Source organism: Patiria miniata, unplaced genomic scaffold (assembly GCF_015706575.1).
Source record: "Patiria miniata isolate m_02_andy unplaced genomic scaffold, ASM1570657v1 HiC_scaffold_2, whole genome shotgun sequence".
In the NCBI taxonomy this organism is placed as follows: Eukaryota; Metazoa; Echinodermata; class Asteroidea; order Valvatida; family Asterinidae; genus Patiria; species Patiria miniata.
The window spans coordinates 15157056-15176225 of record NW_024037058.1 but is presented as its reverse complement, the minus strand read 5'-3'; the positions used below and the strand labels follow the sequence as shown (position 1 = coordinate 15176225).

At 40.8% G+C, this 19170-nt stretch overlaps 2 protein-coding genes across 4 annotated transcripts; one reads left to right on the top strand and one right to left on the bottom strand.

The window, feature by feature from the left end:
- Window positions 1-874: 874 nt before the first annotated feature.
- On the top strand, window positions 875-17093 carry LOC119726643 (general transcription factor 3C polypeptide 1-like). Of its 3 annotated transcripts, none has more exons than XM_038198402.1 (7): window positions 875-978; window positions 2784-2902; window positions 4141-4358; window positions 5064-5221; window positions 6551-6791; window positions 7838-8041; window positions 10891-11136. In XM_038198402.1, exons 2-7 carry the CDS (start codon window positions 2848-2850, stop codon window positions 10915-10917), a joined length of 903 nt encoding a protein of 300 aa, XP_038054330.1. In that variant the 5' UTR covers window positions 875-978; window positions 2784-2847; the 3' UTR covers window positions 10918-11136. The 3 variants fall into 3 exon arrangements, with proteins under 3 accessions (XP_038054330.1, XP_038054331.1, XP_038054329.1); XM_038198403.1 differs by lacking the exon at window positions 10891-11136 and adding an exon at window positions 16211-17093 and having other exon boundaries at window positions 881-974; XM_038198401.1 differs by having other exon boundaries at window positions 881-974.
- On the bottom strand, window positions 17036-18031 carry LOC119726405 (beta-1 adrenergic receptor-like). The gene is made up of 2 exons (XM_038198059.1): window positions 17569-18031; window positions 17036-17193 (listed from the first exon to the last, which is right to left on the bottom strand). Exons 1-2 carry the CDS (start codon window positions 18029-18031, stop codon window positions 17036-17038), a joined length of 621 nt encoding a protein of 206 aa, XP_038053987.1.
- Between the last annotated feature and the right edge of the window lie 1139 nt (window positions 18032-19170).

Below are 19170 nucleotides of genomic sequence, written 5' to 3'. Positions count from 1 at the left end.
CTGGCACGCCTAGCTAACTTGAGAGCAAGCTCACTCAATACTCGAAAAACTCGGCGGGACCGGACTTTTATTTACACCGATCGATTTCACATAGGCGTAGCCAGCGGGCCCCCCCCCCGCCAAAATTTTTTTTTTAAAGACTGCCTTTTGCCATTCAAATGCCCTTTTTTGAACGGGCTTACCCCCCCCCCCCCCAATAATTTGTAAAGAGTGCCCTTTTTTTTGTTAAAAAGAAGTGGTGCCCTTTTTGTGGCACCTGCCGTTTTGGCAGCCTTTTGCTGAATTTCGTACATTGTATCGCGTGAAAAGCACCATAAAACGTGCCGTTTGTGTGCATAATCGTCGGTTTTGAACAGCGCCCCCATTGACAGATCGTACCAGCCCCCCCCCCCCCCCCCCCCCCCCCCCCCCGCTTTTCGCTTTTACGGAGGCCAAGTGTCCGAAGAAAAGAGCCTGTCTACATTCATGGAGGAATAAGAACACCACGGATGTGCAAGTGCCCTTTTAAAAAAAAATTACCCCCCCCCAATAAAAATGACCGTGCTACGCCCCTGGTTCATGTGATTATTCGTTAATTATTCATGTAACTCGGGGTATGCTCAAAGTTTAATTAGAAGCACAGCTAGAACAAGTCAACCCAGGAACTTTGTTGCAAAAAATAGTGATAAATGTTGCAAAAGTGCCTAAAAAGTAATAAAACAATGTTCAGTGTAGCATGGAGCTACAGCTCCATGAGTAATATTGTAGGCGCGTCGGCTGGTTGCAATACAAATGCATGTTGCATAATTCAATAGGTCTTTGCATAAATTATTATACTTTCAAATTATTGTGGTTGTCATTTCGATGACACTCAGTTATTAGTCTGTTTCTTCTTCGATGGGTGATGGATTTGTACTTTTCACAAGTCCAGGAACCAGATCAGAACAAGTGATGGCGCCCTTCAAATTAAAAAAGAGCTAGCGACTGCGAGCGTGGTGAGTTAGTGATGATTTTTTTTCAGTCCTTATTTAGGTTCTTTATGTCTAATCATTTAATAAAAATGTTGGAATAATGAAAGATAAGAAGGATTTTTGGTTGGCCTGGCTTTAGGAATGACCATACAAAACGAAATATTGCCGTGAACACTCGGAACAGGTCCCAGGCCCACATTTTCCCCGTTAATTGAGTCGGCAGATCGTAGATAACCATACATGACCATAGTAGTATGGAACGCCGTATTATCGCGGTACTTATCACGTTTCTCGTTCGGAATAGAGATTGCCCACTAACCTTCCAGAATTGTCCTGTCTTATGTGTAGTATAAGTATTCCTTTTTAAATTAATATAAAAAAATCTGACGGGTAGTGTGGTTTATTCCGTGTACGATGCCTGTGAAAATAGACATGCGCGGCGTGTGCGAACGGAGGTGGACTCCCTATTATCGCGGTATGCGGGAAGTGGTTTTTATAATGATCCCAACTTTTTTGTTCATAGTTTATGTTTGACCAAAACACCCCCTGAATAAAGTTTGATATTTTCCCTGTAACATTCAAGTTGATTAAGGACAAAATGTCTGCAGGATGATTTCTTAAGACCCTGCCCTTCCCCCGAAAGGAGAACACAAATCCCTGACTCCCCTGAGGCAAGTCTACTGATCGGCGATTGAGGGCGCCATTCACTTTACACGGTGTGCCGTTTTATTTTCGCTAAGGCGCGGTGCTTATTTTGATCCCGTAAAAGTTGTTACGATTTCGCGCTGCAAATATCGTCGTTCGACTTCATTTTACATTTGCAGCTGAAGAATGGGAACCAGACAATGGAACTTTCATGGACAGAGCGCAATTAAAGATTTATGTTAAAATATAAACGGTACCTTTTAGCAGACACGGTGAGGGAACATTTTGCAAGTTTTGGAAAACGTTAATATTTATTAAAATCGTTAAAAGTCCCGAAAGACACAACATTTTTTAATCGTCCTTTTTATACAACTCCGTAGAAAATCCTTGATGACTGGTGAAATGGATTAAAATCGCCACTTGAAGGAGTTTTTACACTGTAAAAAGAGAAATTTCCCATGCCGCGATAATAGGGATGCCGCGATAATAGGGAGTCCGACTATACTTGGGCTATAGCGCCCTCATGCATGTGTATAATATCCTCGACCTCCTATTTCTGCGGCGCAGATAATAAGGCTTTGCAACCAAGAAGTAGCTAAAAAATAGCAAAGCAACCATGGCAACCACTCTTTTCCTCAACAAAACATTAAAATACAGCGCGAACATCGACCTCGGGCGGCCACTATTTATGCAAATCATTTGGATCCAGACGAACGCCTTGGTCCAATGGTCCACAAAAGCTTATGAATATGATTTGCATAAAATAGTGGCTGTTCGTGCTGTATTTTTAATGCACTGCATAGCGAGGATATCCCACCGATCGTTCACCGCATGGAAGAATAATGACGAACGCCTTGACCAAGGCTACACTCGAGTTCAAGTCCCAGCCTTGCCCTTGTTTGTGAAATTTTTTGTTTTCCAAAAAGTAAAAATTGAGTCCTACACTTTAAGTTAATTGCAGAATATTTCTTCTTCTTATTCTAATTCGTTTGAAAACAAAAACAATTTCAAAGCCAGAGGTCACTCAGAATTAAAAAAAATGAAGTCTACTTCAAGAAAAAGTAGGATCAAAATTATCAAAGTAATGCGCCTATCAAATGTTTTTGCAATGCCATAATGATACCAGTTGAAACTAGCGCTATGGCTACTACAAATTATTTAAAATTCTTTGTTTCTATTTTTTTCAAGGATGCTCAGTCTGTTTCCTTTCTGAGAATGGGACAGCTCTGCCAACTTTAGTCAGGCTACCACGATGTCGTACCTTCACGAAATCTGCCTTGACGAAATAGCTCTGGAGGGACTTGATGGTGAACCTTTCAGTATTTTTTCTGACAAATTTGTAGAGCAGAAAAATTTGTTTTATAGTAAAAGTAGCTTTTCAAGCCCAATTGACCCGACCTACATGTACCTGGATTTTAATGCTAAATTGCTGATCTCAAACTCTTTATTGTCATTTTTGGCCAAACATAAAAACCACATACATTTTGCAAATTAACAAGTCTTCCCTACGCAAGTGTTTTTTGTGCTATTGGTTAATCAAACAAACAAGTAAATTCAACAGAACATTGTTAAAAGTACCCCCTCTACAGTAAGAAAGGGAAAGTTCAGGGAAAGACCTACTAGTATCTGGCAAAGTTTTCAAAAATTAACCTCTCTTGTCTGCGCACGGAGCTGGCACCGCCCAAACTTGCCCCAATATTCTGTGGTTTTATAGGTTCATCTTAGAGTAAGTACAACGTAGCACAATTTAATACAAGTGCTTAGCCTATATTGGAATCCGGCGACCAGAATTAGAAGCTTTTACTGCTGTGATGTCACGTTCACAAGCATACTGCACGCGTTCTTAAAGACGAGTTGCACGCGCATTTTGGTATTGCTGTTGGTTGAAGGAGCCCAGAGTGCGTGTGTACTACCTGAGTGCAACTCACGCAAGCCTTGTGCCACCACAGAAAATGGCTGCCGCCAGATTTGTCTATAAGTTAAAGCTATAGTCCATCATTTGCAGCCATTCGAAAAGTAACTGGCGTAATTATTGTTGAAAAACAAACTTGGTTGAAAGATAGTAAGGGAACTAAACTCCCTGTGAAATTATTCTTTCTGGGAAGCTGTCATTTTGAAGTAATTAATGAAAGAAGGCATTTCCAACGGTGATTCTTAAGAAGCACCGTAGGAAAATTTAAATTAGTAGTTCGTTTTGTTATTCAGCGCAGCGCGCACAAGTATTGGAACGACGCGCGCGCGGTTGTTATAATTTATTGGATCAGTGCGCAACGTCGCGTATGGCTGCAATTCAAAACAATTCAAAACATGATTCAGTAAGTTTTGATTTGAAATTGAGATCTTAGAATGCTGTTTTTCTCGGAATGTACAGCTGAAGCTTAGCTGAAACTTCATCAGGTTAGCTGCTCAGTAGATTCATTAGATTTTGAACTCTTTTGTTGCTTCAAACGAACAAAATGCACAAATTACAAATGATGGACTGTAGCTTTAACGGAATCAAGAAAATTGTTCATTTTGTGAAGTTCTGTTGACTCTCTCATGACAGGAATCACTCTGGCCTGTTTGTGGTGTCGTCTGGACCAGCGCCTTCCCAAGTTTCCCCTGGCGTTGGACCCCAAGGCCAAGCAGTTCCTCTGGAAGGGCATTCTTGCCAGCAAGGATGTGGCGTTCTTCAGTCTCCCTGAACCTAGGAAGCTGCCTACGTTCCCCCATGAGTACATGACGACCGATGAACCCACTGGTATTGTCTTCCTTAAAGAAGAGGTGAAGACGAAATCAGATTTCGAAATCAAACTCGAACATGCTTATTCCTAAGATGAAATTTGCATCAGGGTCATGTAAATTCAATATTAGGTTTTGCCTTCCACCAACATATTTTTTTCAAAATACTGTATACTCAGTGGTGCCCCGAGTGATTGTGAGAAAAAAATCATTCGGGTGGGACTTGAACCCACGACCTCCTGCTTACTAGTGCAGACGTCTTACCACTCAACCACCGAGCTTGCTGGGTCGGTTGGCTGGTTCAAATCTGATGTAGCAAAGGGTACTGCAACCAAGCTATTCCATACTCAATGTTGTCCCACGTGATTGTGAGAACAAAATCACTCTGGCAGGACTCGAACCCACGACCTCCTGCTTACTAGTGCAAACATGCTTGGTCTTGACAATTTCAAATTAGCTTTCAACCTTCTGCAAGTTATTCTGGCTGAGATTTTCGTGTTGCAGTGGCATCGTATTTGACTAATAATTATCTATTTTTGTAGTCAGAATGACCTGTATATAAATGTGCTTTGTGACAGATATTTTCAAGTGTTTTTTTTACTACACAAGAATTGAAAAACAATAGTATTTTTTAGTATCCCTGAACAGTGCTTAAATGGCAATTGTGCAAAGAGGTTTGATGAAACTTCTTTTTCATTTTTGAAAAATGTCCTTTTTTTTTGGGTGGGGGGTGATAATCATTTGCAGGTCCAGAGAAAAGAGTACCCAGCATGCATTATCAACAGTTTTGAGAATGATGGGATACAGGGGTCGTGCGCCACCTTCAAGGAGAGAGTTGACATCAGTGATGAGGTCAGAGGTCACGATGGAGGCAAGGTCATGACCCTAGAGGAGGTACAGAAGAGGTGAGGCTGAGCTTCAGTTACAAGTCTGTATACTTGTGGGTGGAAATTTCACAGTACGTTGCTTACATTCAGCAGCATTCTGATATGAGTCTGCAGAGTTCTACAGACAGATGGCAGAATAGGGCTTGCTCAATGACGGCCATCTCTGTAGGAGAACTGCAACTGCGTATTTTACGCAATCAAGCACGCATTGTGTTGAAAATGTTCCAAACAGGCGTGCTTATTGCACAAAATGTGTTCGAAATACGACGCAGCCGATGCGCGTTATGCAAGTTGACCCTCAAAATGCTGATGCGCATGGATGGTCTGTAGGAAATGATGTCATTTGAACGAGAAGCGTGCGCATTGGACTAACTATTGTAAAAAGTTACTGTGAGTGACTGTTAGCATTCCGCTGTAGTTATTTTTACCATGCGTCTGCACTTGGATAACTCATGGCCCACGGAAAGTCCTTGGCCACATAAGCCATGGGATCAAATGGTATGGTGTACAGTGCAGCAGCTGTCCACATGGGACTTTTCAGGGACGTAAAACTGGCAATGTAACTCGGTTGGCCCTCTAAAACTTCCTGCAGCAGATGGATAAACTAACGCCTGATGGTCAACACTTAACAATTTCGGAGGTTTACTGGTTGTCCCTATGGTGCTCAGTGGACCTCATTACTACAGAGGCTTATTGAACCATTGCATGGCCTACGTCAAACCTTGCATTTTTGGTTCCATTCACCGTGCATTTTCGTCCCATCGCTTTTGATTTATTGCACGCCACGCGAACGCTAAGACGCGCAGCGGCAGGCCGGCGCTATACGATCTTTGCGTTATTAAGACCATATCATGTGTTATCAAGTACAAAACTTGCCTTTGACATTGATGCAGTTGATGCAAGATTTTTCTTTTTTGGGGGGCATTATTTTAAGAACTTATACTGTAAGTCTCATTATTGTCATTGATTGGACTTTAAACCTTTGTTAGCCTTGAACAAGCTGAAAAAAATAGTGGATGTGATACAATTTTGTGAGTTTTGTTTGTTCTTATTAAAAGTTTTATCTCCAATCGAATGACAAAGATCTACTTGGATGATATATAAAACAAATAATGAATGTTTCGCATTCGTGCAATGGTGAGAATATTTTCATTCGTTGAAAGCTGGAATGTTCCCATCAACTCGGCTTCGCCTCTTTGAATGGAACATTCAATCTTTCAACTCATGAAAATATTCTCAGCATTGCACTCATAACCATTCATTATTTGTATTCTAGTCAGAAGCCATAAACTCATACACTTCGTATTTTTGATGGAAGCTATCCCTTATATCTTGACCTCCTTTCAGATGGGGTGATTCTCTGGTCATTGTTGCAAGCCAAGAGCTGCGTATGTCGGCCCTGGTGGGCCCTCACGGCGACCCGTCCCTGGAGCTCAGCGGTCTCCGGTACTCTTTCCTGGAGTTTGTGGGCCGGCAGCGTCACTTTGGTGCCCAGCAGGTGGACTTTGCCCGACTGTTCAAGCTGACTTTAACGTCCCTGCACAGCTTGCGCAAAGACCTGAGCAGTAACCAACTCCTTGACAAGAGGGTGAGTAAAATCCGATTCCAATCTTTTGTCTAGAGTTGGGCACTGAAGTATTTTGTCTGTGCTGGTTACAGAATGACTGGATTGCCAGTGCTTCAGATTCGTGAAACTCTCAAATTGTCAGATTGTATTCTTTTATTTACCATACCTCAATGCCAGACGGGTTCAGGCTGCCAACTGCAGGTAGCACACCCTGATATTTCCAGCCTCGCTCGCTGCGAGCGGGTCGCTGACAGATATTTTCCAGCCTCGCTCGTTGCGTTTTATCTGTCATCCGTTCTGATTACCGCAAAACTTTGCATGTCATCCTACGTGAACTGGTAAAGTTAAAAGGTACATAGGATCATTTGCTTTTTTTTTATTGTTTTAATTTTTTTTAACTGACAACATTGCTTACAGTTTTAAGAATTGTGTATTACAAACTAACTTGTTGAAGTATCAGTTGAGTGGATACTGTACTTTGTTTCTGGATTCCGTTGCTACCACAAGTAAAATAACTGTGTCCGCAGGCACACTTCCTTTGACCACTTTCAATGATTTATTTTCTTCTGACTAATACCATTTCGGGCAGAATTATTTTACAAAGTATCTGGTACCAGTCCTTTTTTGCTCTTTGTGCAAGGATATTCTCGTTTAGTCGGTAGGTAATGTTTCTGGATAATTCGGGTGATTAATTGCAGTGCGCCACCAAGAGTTTGCCATGGAGAGTCCATTTTTCAAGTTTACGGTCGACAAAACATGGCCAATTTGAATGGGTGTCAATAGACAACTTGAGCTAATATGTTTTAGATTGGGGCATAGTGTTCTGCTGTCTTACAAAAAAACCACCCTATTGATAAAAAGAAAACAAAAGGGCAAACAGATCCCCGAATCGTACACTTACGAAACTAATGACCAAAAAAACTAACAATTTGAAATGTCCCGTGCTGCGAATTTGTCAACCATTTCCACAATGCACTGGGAAAAGTTGAATTTCCGTGGCAAACTCTTGGTGGCGCACTGCATTGTGAAATGCCCAAATTGAAAATGTTCTGTACGTTTTGATGCAGACCTGCTTGTGTCGGACTGCCAAGCACCTCAAGAACTCCATCTTCCTAATGTTGCTGAGGTTCGGCCCCCTGGCCAAGCACAGTAACATGAGCCACCACGGCATGCTCTCCACCAACCTCATCCAGATCCTGGAGAAACAACCCAAGAGGACGGCCGACTTCAAATTCCTCTTTGCCGAGCTGGCCAAGAAATTGCCATCATGGGTAAGTGTCCATTAAAAACAAACTCTGCTTTTTTTTGCTTTTTTTGTGTGCTTTCAGATTTGAGTAAAACACAATCGTGTCTTACTATACTTCTCAGGACCTTGATTCTTCCCTTCTGTTGTCCCTATTGTTTGGGCCTCAAGTTTTTGTAGACATGTTCCATAAGGTTTGAACACGGTCATTCCGTGTCAATTTAACACAATTTTTCATCCGACCCTCACAGATTGAAACTATTATTGATGTGTTGATTGGCCTACATGGGTGCCGACCTGTGAATAGGCCCAAAATTGCCAACATCGGCCAAATTATGATTCGTATGCCATCACATGTTCTGGTATTGGAGCATTTTGAGGGCCGTGAACTTGAGAATTTGTAAAAGAAGAACGTAAAAAAAAGCGTGGAAGCTGTGCATAGCGCCCTTTTTCTGTGAAATTTTAGGGGTGATCATCTTTTTGATGGAATTTTCTCCCAAAAGTCATTGTTAACCCACATAAACTTGAATGAAAAATGAAAGATGAACTAAAAAGATTTAATTTGATGTGTATCTCAAACACCTTGGAGAATGGTGAGTATTTTAAATAATTTTGGGAAGTGTACGTAATTATCACTGAAGTCTATGGCAGTCTATTTACTGGTCAGGAACCAAATGAGGAACCCCCCAGAATTGAGATCTTTTGCAATTTGGCGCATTAGTTTTTGAGGTAAGGGTCAACAAACTTTTGACTAATTAGCATGACCTCTGAATTTTAAATACTTGTACGTCCAAAAGAAATTCACGTACAAAGCCAAGTTGGCATCATTTTAAAGCTCTGTCCTTATTTCCCTAACAGTAGAAAACTTCCCCATAAGGCGGTGTCGGCTAGAGCACACTTGTGCGTAAACGTGCATTAATGGCCAATTCAGAGATTGAGGTAACCAGTGCAGTGAACCCAGTGCATGCCAGCCTAGGCCCTAAGCAGTTAATCTTCTAAATGCAACAAACTGCAACAGTGGATTATGTTGCATTGCGCAGTGAACCCAGTGCATAGCGGCCTTGGCACCAAGCAGTTACCCTACTAAGTGCAACCAAATGCAACAGTGGATTCTGTTGTATTGTGCAGTGAACCAAGTGCATACCAGCCTTGGCACTTAGCAGTTACCCTGCTAAATGCAACCAAATGCAACAGTGGATTCTGTTGTATTGCCTTGGCACTATGAGTAGTTACCCTGCTAAATGCAACAAACTGCAAGAGTGGATTTTGTTGCATTGTGCAGTGAACCCAGTGCATATCAGCCTCGGCACCAAGCAGTGACCCTGCTAAATGCAACAAGTGGATACATTTGTATCGCCTTGGCACTCTGAGCAGTTACCCTGCTAAATGCAACAAGATGCAGCAGCACGGGGACTTGAGTTGACTGCAAAATTCAACAACTTGTAACAACTTTTTTACTGCTGTTGCATTCTGTTGCATTTAGCAGGGTAAGGGTTTATGGGGGCGCTGTTCAAATCTGAAGATTATTGTTCACTATATTAAACAATAGTATACAAACATGGGCATCGCCAGTATTTTTCCTAGAGGGGGGCAAAGCACATTTTCCCCCTGAAATCTCTGTATTTTCCAGCATATTCTTGATTCATCATTTTTGGAGGGTGGGCAGGGACATTTGGGCCCCCCCCCCCAACCCATTAAATTAACAGCAGTATGACTTTGCGTCCATTTTTCTTTCTATTTTCCCCTTTCTTCTCTTTTTTTTTGGTTTTTTGCTTTTCCGGGGGGGGGGGGGGAGCCTCCCCCCCCCCTCGCGACGCGCGCGCCCATGTGTACAAATACCCCAAAGCCCAACTGTCTCTGTCCATATTTTGTGCACAGACGTATATTAGACCAAAAAAAAAAAGTCTCCGGTTTCTGGTATGGAGCTTGCCCCAAAAGTGGTGCGGCGACGCGGCTTTTTTTTTTTTTTTTACCTGTTTTTTTTTTTTGTTTGGCTTCAAATGTCGGCTGATGACTGCAAATGGTGCCCGACTAAACTTTGTGCGAATATATGGGAGTCCAGAGAGGCCACATAAAGCTTATTCTCGGTCATAACCCCATCTAAAAACACTTTAAAACTGTGCAGCAGCAGAATTCCAGTCAAACCAGTGAGTTTGGCGGTTTTGAGACATCATCTTGTATTGAAAAAAAAACTTTTTCATTTTGCCGACGCGCATAGCTGCGGCGACGCGCGCGCATACCAGAAACCGGAGACTTTTTTTTTTTGGCCTTACATGTATTACCAATTTAGTTTTTTTGGAGGGAGTTGTCACAGCAGGGGGAGGGGTTCGCATTATTTTTAATGAATTTTTATGAAAAGTACAACATTTGACAGCTGTTTTTTTTTCACACCCCCCCCCTCCCTTGGATCTGTGCCTGCTGATCTTCATTACCAAATAAATTTGTTGATGTCTGTGGCTGGCTAAAAATTTTAACATTTTTTCAATCAGTTCTGAATTGCAAGTACATGTTGAAAACTGTATTCAAAGGGCAATGAAATATTGTGGTCAGGCATCTCCGAGCCAAACCTACGTTTGTTGGGATAAAGTCGGACACCTATCAGGATGCAGACAATTTTCTAAAAAACCAATGTTCTTCCCTAGATGAGAGACCTCTCAGAGCAACCTCAAGGCTAAATGGTGGAGGTCCATTTTGGCAGAAATGTACCGCCTATTGTGACTGATTGTTAATCTGCTAATTACATATTAAATGTAAACCTGCAAAAAAGACAACTTTACAACAGAATTGTCAGAGTAAGCAACACAATTTATTCAGCAATAATCAATAAATGTACAGTAATTGGACTTTAATTTGGGTGTTTTTTCATTATATCTGGAGCCTTTCTTACACAAGATACAACCCTAACCTAGAGCTCGCAGCAGTAATTCACAACATCATCAGCAGTGCACCACAAAGTCAACAGCAACAGCATCGGCGATGTACCGTACAACAGCATCAGCAATGGACAACAGCATCAGAAATGCACAACAGTATTAGAAATGCTCAACAGCATCAGAAACAACAACTGCATCAGCAATGTACAACAGCGTCAGGAATGCACAACAACATTAGGAATGCACAACATGGTCATGACTGATTTAAATCGCGATTTAAATCAAATGATTTTTTTTTTTAAATCACTGATTTAAATCTCTTATTTGCAAAAATCTTATTTTTGGTAAAATAAATTGATTGAGGGTCATTTTAATTATTTAAATCAACTGATTCCACTTACATGTAATTACAAAGTGGATGTTGCTAACACATTCAAACACCCCTACTTCATCAGCATCGACTCAACTTATCTAGGTTTGCATTATTACCCAAAATCATTGTTTTTATTAAGTCAAGATCTGACTTAATTTAAATCCAAAAAATCTGGTAACAAAAAATCTTGTTTTGATTTTTTAAAAGAAAAAAAAAGCCAACCCTGATGCACAACAACATCAGCAATATACAACATCAGCAATGTATAACAGCATTAGCCATGTACAACAGCATCAGGAATGCACAAAAACATCAGCAGTGAACAAAAGCATTAGGAATGCACAACAGCATTAGAAATGCTCAACAGCATCAGAAACAACAACTGCATCAGCAATGTACAACAGCATTAGGAATGCACAACAACATCAGCAATGTACAACAGCAACGGCAATGTACCGGTACATGTACAATGGCATCGGCAATGTACAAAATCAGCAATTTACAACAGCATTAGCAATGTACAACAGGATCAGCAATGTATAACATCATAAGCAATGTACAACAGCATTAGCAATGTATAACAGCATCAGCAATGTACAACAGCATTAGCAATGTACAACAGCATCAGCAATGTTGATCATCAGCAATGTACAACAAGTCTGCGCACGCACCTTAAAGCCACCCTCAGGTCGAACTTGCGACAAAAAAGAATAGTCAGCGACTGACTTTTCAGGATCAAGCTGCATCTCAACTACGACCGTCGGAATATATCAGTTGCTTAACAACTAATCTAACTAACTAAAGTTTAAATCAGTGAATGCTGTGAATGGTATATTCAAAGTAAATAATAATCTAGGATCTTGATTTCAATTCAAAAGTTGCAGAGTCATGTTTTGACTTGCGTCCGAAATCAGCACCCGGCACACGTTCTAATTGCAACCGATGGCAGCTACACAATGTCATGCACAGACCCGACGAATAATAGCAGCACGAATAATAGCAGCCATGCGCTTATGAGTCACGTCAATGTCAGTCACGTCAGTCACGTCACGGATTCGACCCGAATTTCAAACCAACTATTAACGGAAATTTCCTAAGCGGGTCACTTGACACATCTTTGGAAATTGCCTTCTTTTATTGTTTTCTTCAAAATGACAGCATGCCAGAAAGAGTAATTTCACAGGGAGTTTATTGTTAAACCAAGTAAGTTTTTCAACAATAATTTTATCAGTTACTGTTTGGGTAGCTGCAAATGATCTACCAGTACTCTACCTTTAATTTTGAAATGAGGCCATCCCTTGACTGGCAATTATACCGTTCCATGAATACAACTTCTACTGAACTGCTTCTTGATAAAGTTCTCAAGATAAAATTTTACCCATTATTAATCCAATGTAGCAGATCTTTTTGTTTTTAAACCAAAAGATGTTACAGAAACTGCTGAAAGGTATTGGAATGCCCCTCAGTTCAGTTTGCAACCAATGGCAGGCAGCGTTTACAGGATCGGTAGTTAGATATCAGAAGATCATGGGTCGCTCGACGGAAATCTTGGTTTCTGAGATAATAGATGACTGTGTTAAGCCAACTATTTGTCAGGCCAGGCAGCACAATGGCGAACAGGACTGCTATTGGGTGTAGGTATTGTCTGTATAGTAACGCACAGAATGGCAAGAGGTTGGCAACAGATGCAGTCAAAACTATAATGAGGACTGTTTTCAGGGCCTTGTTGTCGGGCCTTGCGGCAGGGTTTCCTGGTTGAGCGATTTGGTTTTCGACTTGGATGGCTCTCGCTTGGTGTCGTGATATCATGAACAGTCGTGCATATGCTATGATAGTAACCAACAGAGTGCTGACTATTATGCTTGTATAGACTATTGGTACAATTATCGTGGAGGATTCTGACTGAAATAAACATATTGGGATAGATTTGAAGTAAACAGTTTCCCAATGTGATGCTAATCCCAGTACAGTCGTCATCAATGCAAGGGTTCCCCACATACAACAGACAGATATTCGAGCCCGCTTCACAGTTACAAGAGATGGGTAGCGCAACGCGTACACCACCGAAATGTAGCGGTCCACAGTCAGCAGCAGGAGTGACGTTTGGGAACTGTAGATTAATATGCCGTCAGTAAATGACAGCACTTTGCAAAATGCCTTGCCCAAAATAAGCTCAGTCTCGGAAATTGCAAGAACAGTCATCGGTAGAGCTCGGAAGAGTCCCACCCCGAGATCGGCAATCGTCATGGATCTGAGGAATATCTTAGTTGTTTCCTGGATGCTACGGACATGCCTCAGGACCACAAGACACAGCGGGTTGAGGGTCAGAAGTAGGATGGTCGTTATGACGAGCAGGATGCATCGGATGAAGTTGTACTCATTTCTGTCTTCAGTTGTTGGGGTCGTGGATGCATTGAATGAAGACAGGTCTTCACTACTTCCTGTTGAATTCATGTGGATGTTCATGGTGCTTGGTCGGGTTCAATCCGTACAATTTTTGATATAACTCCAGGGTATGAATTACACAGCTGCAGAATTGATATTTGACAAAAATCTTTCATTAATGCATAGAACAGTGTGAACGTAATAAGAATAAATGTAGTCGGAAAAACGTCACACACTGTAAGTGAGCGGTAAACTGCATCCAGAGATTTTTGTACGTAGGCTTTATCTCTTGAAAAGAATTAAATGGGTGCGGCTTGTCCTTATCATGCACAGGATGAGGAAGTGTGTAAATAACCATAGGTCAGCGCTGATTGGCCAGTCTCTGGTTGGCTCTGTGATATTCTTTTTTATTTATTGGCATATAATATTGCCATAGTGAGTGGCACGTCGATATTACATTTAAAGCAACCGTGGAATGCATTTTGCGCTACAGTTAATTTCCTGCAAAATGCCATTACCTGCCAGTTTCCATTTACAATGCATTGTAATTAACTTTGCCAGTTTAACATGTTTAATCTGTTTTTAATAACCCTTTTTAAAACATCAAGCCAACTTGTCCTCAACTGTTGCTTATGCCTACCGGTACCTTAAATAACTGGCCTCATGTCAAGAAGTGGATGACTTGATTGTCAGATAAGCAGCAGCATTATTGCTATTTAAAATTGGAGACTCCTGACTGGGAAAACATCAAGCTCAAAGTCTAGTTTTTATTTATTTATTGGCTGTTTCCCCATAGCATCTGTACATGTTTTCATCGTGGAAGGCACTTTTTTTTGGCATTAAAAACTAACCGATAACTTTAAACTAGACACACACTTGGACCAGCATCTAAATATATGTGTGCCGAACAATGATGTCATCATGACGTCATCAAGTGAGCCATGACGTCACATTTAATGTGCATATTTTGAAGGCCTTTATCTACAGAACTACAAGGCCGATTGAGATGAAAGTTGGTATGTACCGGTACCTAGACCGGGATGTATTATAGATGAAAATTGTAGTGGCATCAGGATGGCGTCATCACGAGTTACGTGACGTCACATTAAATGTGCATATTTTAAAGGCATATCTACATAACTACAGGTCCGATTGGGTTGAAATTCGATATGTACCAAGACTTGGATGTGTTATAGATGAAAATTGTAGTGACATGACGATGACGTCATCACGTGACATGTGACGTCATATTAAACGTGCATATTTTGAAGGCTTATAATTAGGACAATAGGTCTGATTGGGTTGAAAGTCGTTATGTACCTAGGCTGGGATGTGTTATAGATGAAAATTGTAGTAACTTCATAGCTCCGGAACTATTTGCGCTGATCACTATGCAACTTTTTACTGCACATATCTGTCCTATCAGTCTATGCTATGACATAAAACTACATGTACAACAACAAATAATAATGCCGAATCAGTCATGTGTTTGTCCACAAACATTGAGTGTTTTTGTTTGATGTGCAGGAACAATCTCTGTTCGGTTACCGGATATTCGAACAAGAATCACTTTTTAGTTTTGGTGCATTATGAACATATGATCAATGCTCTCAATTGCTTTCACCTGGTCACATAGCAATTTTCCAAGGGGAAAAAATTGAATTCCTGTCCTTTAGTGGTGGGGCATCTCTGGGCCCAACCTGGTAAGTCTGTTGGGATTTATATGTTTGACATCTTCATTAGGGTGGAGACAATCTTCTCAAACCATGTTTCTTATCTAGATGAGAAACCTCTTAGAGCAACCTCAAAGCTAAGGGTGCAGGTCCATTTTTGACTGATTGTCAACTCCCTGCTAATAACACATAAAACCTGCAACAAAGACAACTTTACAGCAGAATCGTCGGCGCAAGCAACACAATATATTTAGCAATAATCAATAAATATACAGTAAGTGGACTTGAAGTTCAGTGGCTGTGTTATTATCTGGGTCCTTCCTTACATGGAATACAACCCTAACCTAGTGCTCGTAGCAGCAATGCGCAACTTCATGCATCAGCAGTACACCACAAAAAAATCAATGTGGAACAACATTACGAATGCACAACAACATCAGAAATGTACAACAGTATCAGCAATATACAACAGTATCAGCAATATACAACAGTATCAGCAATATACAACATCAGCAATGAACAACAATATTATGAATGCACAACATCATCAGCAATGTACAACAGCGTCAGCAATAAGCAACAGCATCATCAATGTGCAACAGCATCAGCAATGTACAAAAGCATCACTTTTCTGGGGTTTTTTTGGCCAGGATTCCGGTTTTTAAAAATCCTCATAAAATTCCGGTTTTTTTCCGGCCATCAAAGAAAAACTAGAAATAGAGAACGAACCGACAGCTTAAAGGCCATAGAGGCAAAAATACAAAATAAATGGAAATGGGCTTGGCTACAGGAGAAAGATGACAATGGGAACTTTGTGTTCGGAGTAGCTTTTTAACAAAAATCAGTGCTCAAAATCAGTGCTCATAAAAACGAATTTCCCTTTCTTTAAGCAGACCCTGTGGCATCTCTGAATGTACAGCAGCACCAGAAATGTACAAAATGGTATCAGCAATGTACAACAGCATTAGGATTGCACAACAACATCAGCAATGTACAACAGTATCAGCAATGTACAACAGCATCAGCAAACTACAACAGCATCAGCAAACTACAACATCATCAGCATCAGTAATGTATGTGCATCAGCAATGCACAGCATCAGTATACAACAAGCCTGTGCACACACCTTAGGCTTCACACGGGTTGACATTGTGATGACATGACTCAGTAACGACCGGAACATACCGGTATCAGTTGTGGATGTTTTGGCGAACTTCGTGTAACTGCGATGATATTCATACAATAAGCATCAATCAGTGCTCAAAAATTGACAGTCACAAGAGTAGCAAAATTGTGACTTCTGCACCACGACGGAACGTGTGTGAAGTTACGACATGGTCCAATTAACAGACGTGGACATGGACAGTTGTTTGAGAAATCCTACATTACAGTCATGAAGTTAAAACAAGTAAACTTTTTACGAGCAATCGTGTACAATTGTGACAGAGTTGTTCACATGAAGGTCGTTTTTGTACAAGTAATGCTTAAACATTCTCTTCAAATTATTAATTTTCTTTTAGATTTGTTCTTTTCTAAATAACATATCCATATTTTTAAAAATTGTACAGTTCCATGAATACAAGTTCTACTGAACTGCTTCTTGATAAAGTATTCATGATAAAATTTCACTCATTATTAATCCACTGTAGCAGATTTGGTTTTTTTTAAACCAAAAGATGTTACAGAAACTGTCAATAGTGATTGGAACGCCCCTCAGTTCAGTTTGCAACCAATGGCAGGCAGCGTTTACAGGATCGATAGTTCGATATCAGAAGATCATGGGTCACTCGACGGCAGTCTTGGTTTCTGAGATAATAGATGAGCACATTAAGCCAACTGTTTGTCAGGACAGGCAGCACGTAGGTGAACAGGAGTACTATTGGGTGTTGGTATTGTAAGAATAGTACCGCACAGAGTGGCAAGAGGTTGGCAACAGATGCAGTCAAAACTATAATAAGGACTGTTTTCAGGGCCTTGTTGTCAGGCCTCGCAGCAGGGTTTCCTGGTTGAGCGATTTGGTTTTCAACCTGGATGGCTCTTGCTTGGTGACGTGATATCATGAACAGTCGTGCATATGCTATGATAGTAACCAACAGAGTGCTGACTATTATGCTTGTATAGACTATTGCTACAATTATCATGAAGGATTCTGACTGAAATAAACACATTTGGATGGGTTTGATGTAAATGGTTTTCCAATGTGATGTTAATCCGTGTACAGTTGGTATCAATACAAGGATTCCCCACATACAGCAGACAGATATTCGAGCCCGCTTCACAGTTACAAGAGATGGGTAGCGCAACGCGTACACCACGGAAATGTAGCGATCCACAGTCAGCAGCAGGATTGACATCTGGGGACCGTAGATGAAGATTTCACCAGCAAATGACAGTACTTGGCAAAACACCTCGCCAATATGCTCAGTCTCGGAAATTGCAAGTACAGTCATCGGTAGAGCTTGGAAGAGTCCCATGCCGAGATCGGCAATCGTCATGGATCTGAGGAATATCTTAGTTGTTTCCTGGATGCTACGGACATGCCTCAGGACCACAAGACACAGCGGGTTGAGGGTCAGAAGTAGGATGGTCGTTATGACGAGTAGGATGCATCGGATGAAGTTGTACTCATTTCTGTCTTCAGTTGTTGGGGTCGTGGATGCGTTGAATGTAGACAGGTCTTCACTTCTTCCTGTTGAATTCATGTGGATGTTCATCTTGCTTGGTCAGGTTCAATCTGTTGTAGGAATTTTTATTTAACTCCAGGGTATGAATTACACAGACAGCAGAAGAGGTCTTTGGCAAAAATCTTTCAGTCATATATTGAACAGTTTCAACGGAATAAGAATAAATGTAGTCGGAAAAACGTCACATATTGTATAAGGGTGGTAAACTGCATCCAGAGATTTGTGTACGTAGGCTTTATCTCTTGAAAAGAATTAAATGGGTGTGGCTTGTCCTTATCATGCACATGATGAGGACGTATGTAAATAACCATAGGTCAGTGTTGATTGGCCAGTCTCTGTTTGGCTCCTTGATATTCTGTATATTTTGATTGATAATATAATGAGAGGCATGTTCACATTACTTATAAATGGACGCATTTGGCGCTGCAGTTAATTTCCTGCAAAATGCCATTACCGGTACCTGACAATTTCCATTTACAATGCATTGAAATTAGTAGTTGCCAGTTTAATATGTTTTGAGGTGGATTCAAGAATACATGTGTATTGCACTCGCTATGACAACATTGCACGAGTCAAAGACGAGCGCAATATTGTCATAGCGAATGCAATATATTCTTGGATCCCCAGAAAAAAGCCGCCCAATATTGTTATTATTATTTACATCAGGCTGACTTGATTCGCAAGAAATACAATTCAATGCACTGTCTTCATTTCTCCTATTTCTCCTCAATTCATAGCGAATGCAATATATTCTTGGATCCCCAGAAAAAAAGCCGCCCAATATTGTTATTATTATTTACATCAGGCTGACTTGATTCGCAAGAAATACAATTCAATGCACTGTCTTCATTTCTCCTATTTCTCCTCAATTCTGTCCTGAGTTGTTGGGGTCTTGGATTCATTTAATGTAGACAGGTCTTCACTACTTCCTGTTGAATTCATGTGGATGTTTGTGTTGGTCGGGTTCAATCCGTACAATTTTTGATATAACTCCAGGGTATGAATTACACAGACAGCAGAACTGATATTTGACAAAAATCTTTCATTAATGCATAGAGCAGTTTGAACGTAGTAAGAATAAATGTAGTCGGAAAAACATCACACATTGTAAGTGAGTGGTAAACTGCATCCAGAGATTTTTGTACGTACATGTATGCCTTATCTCTTTA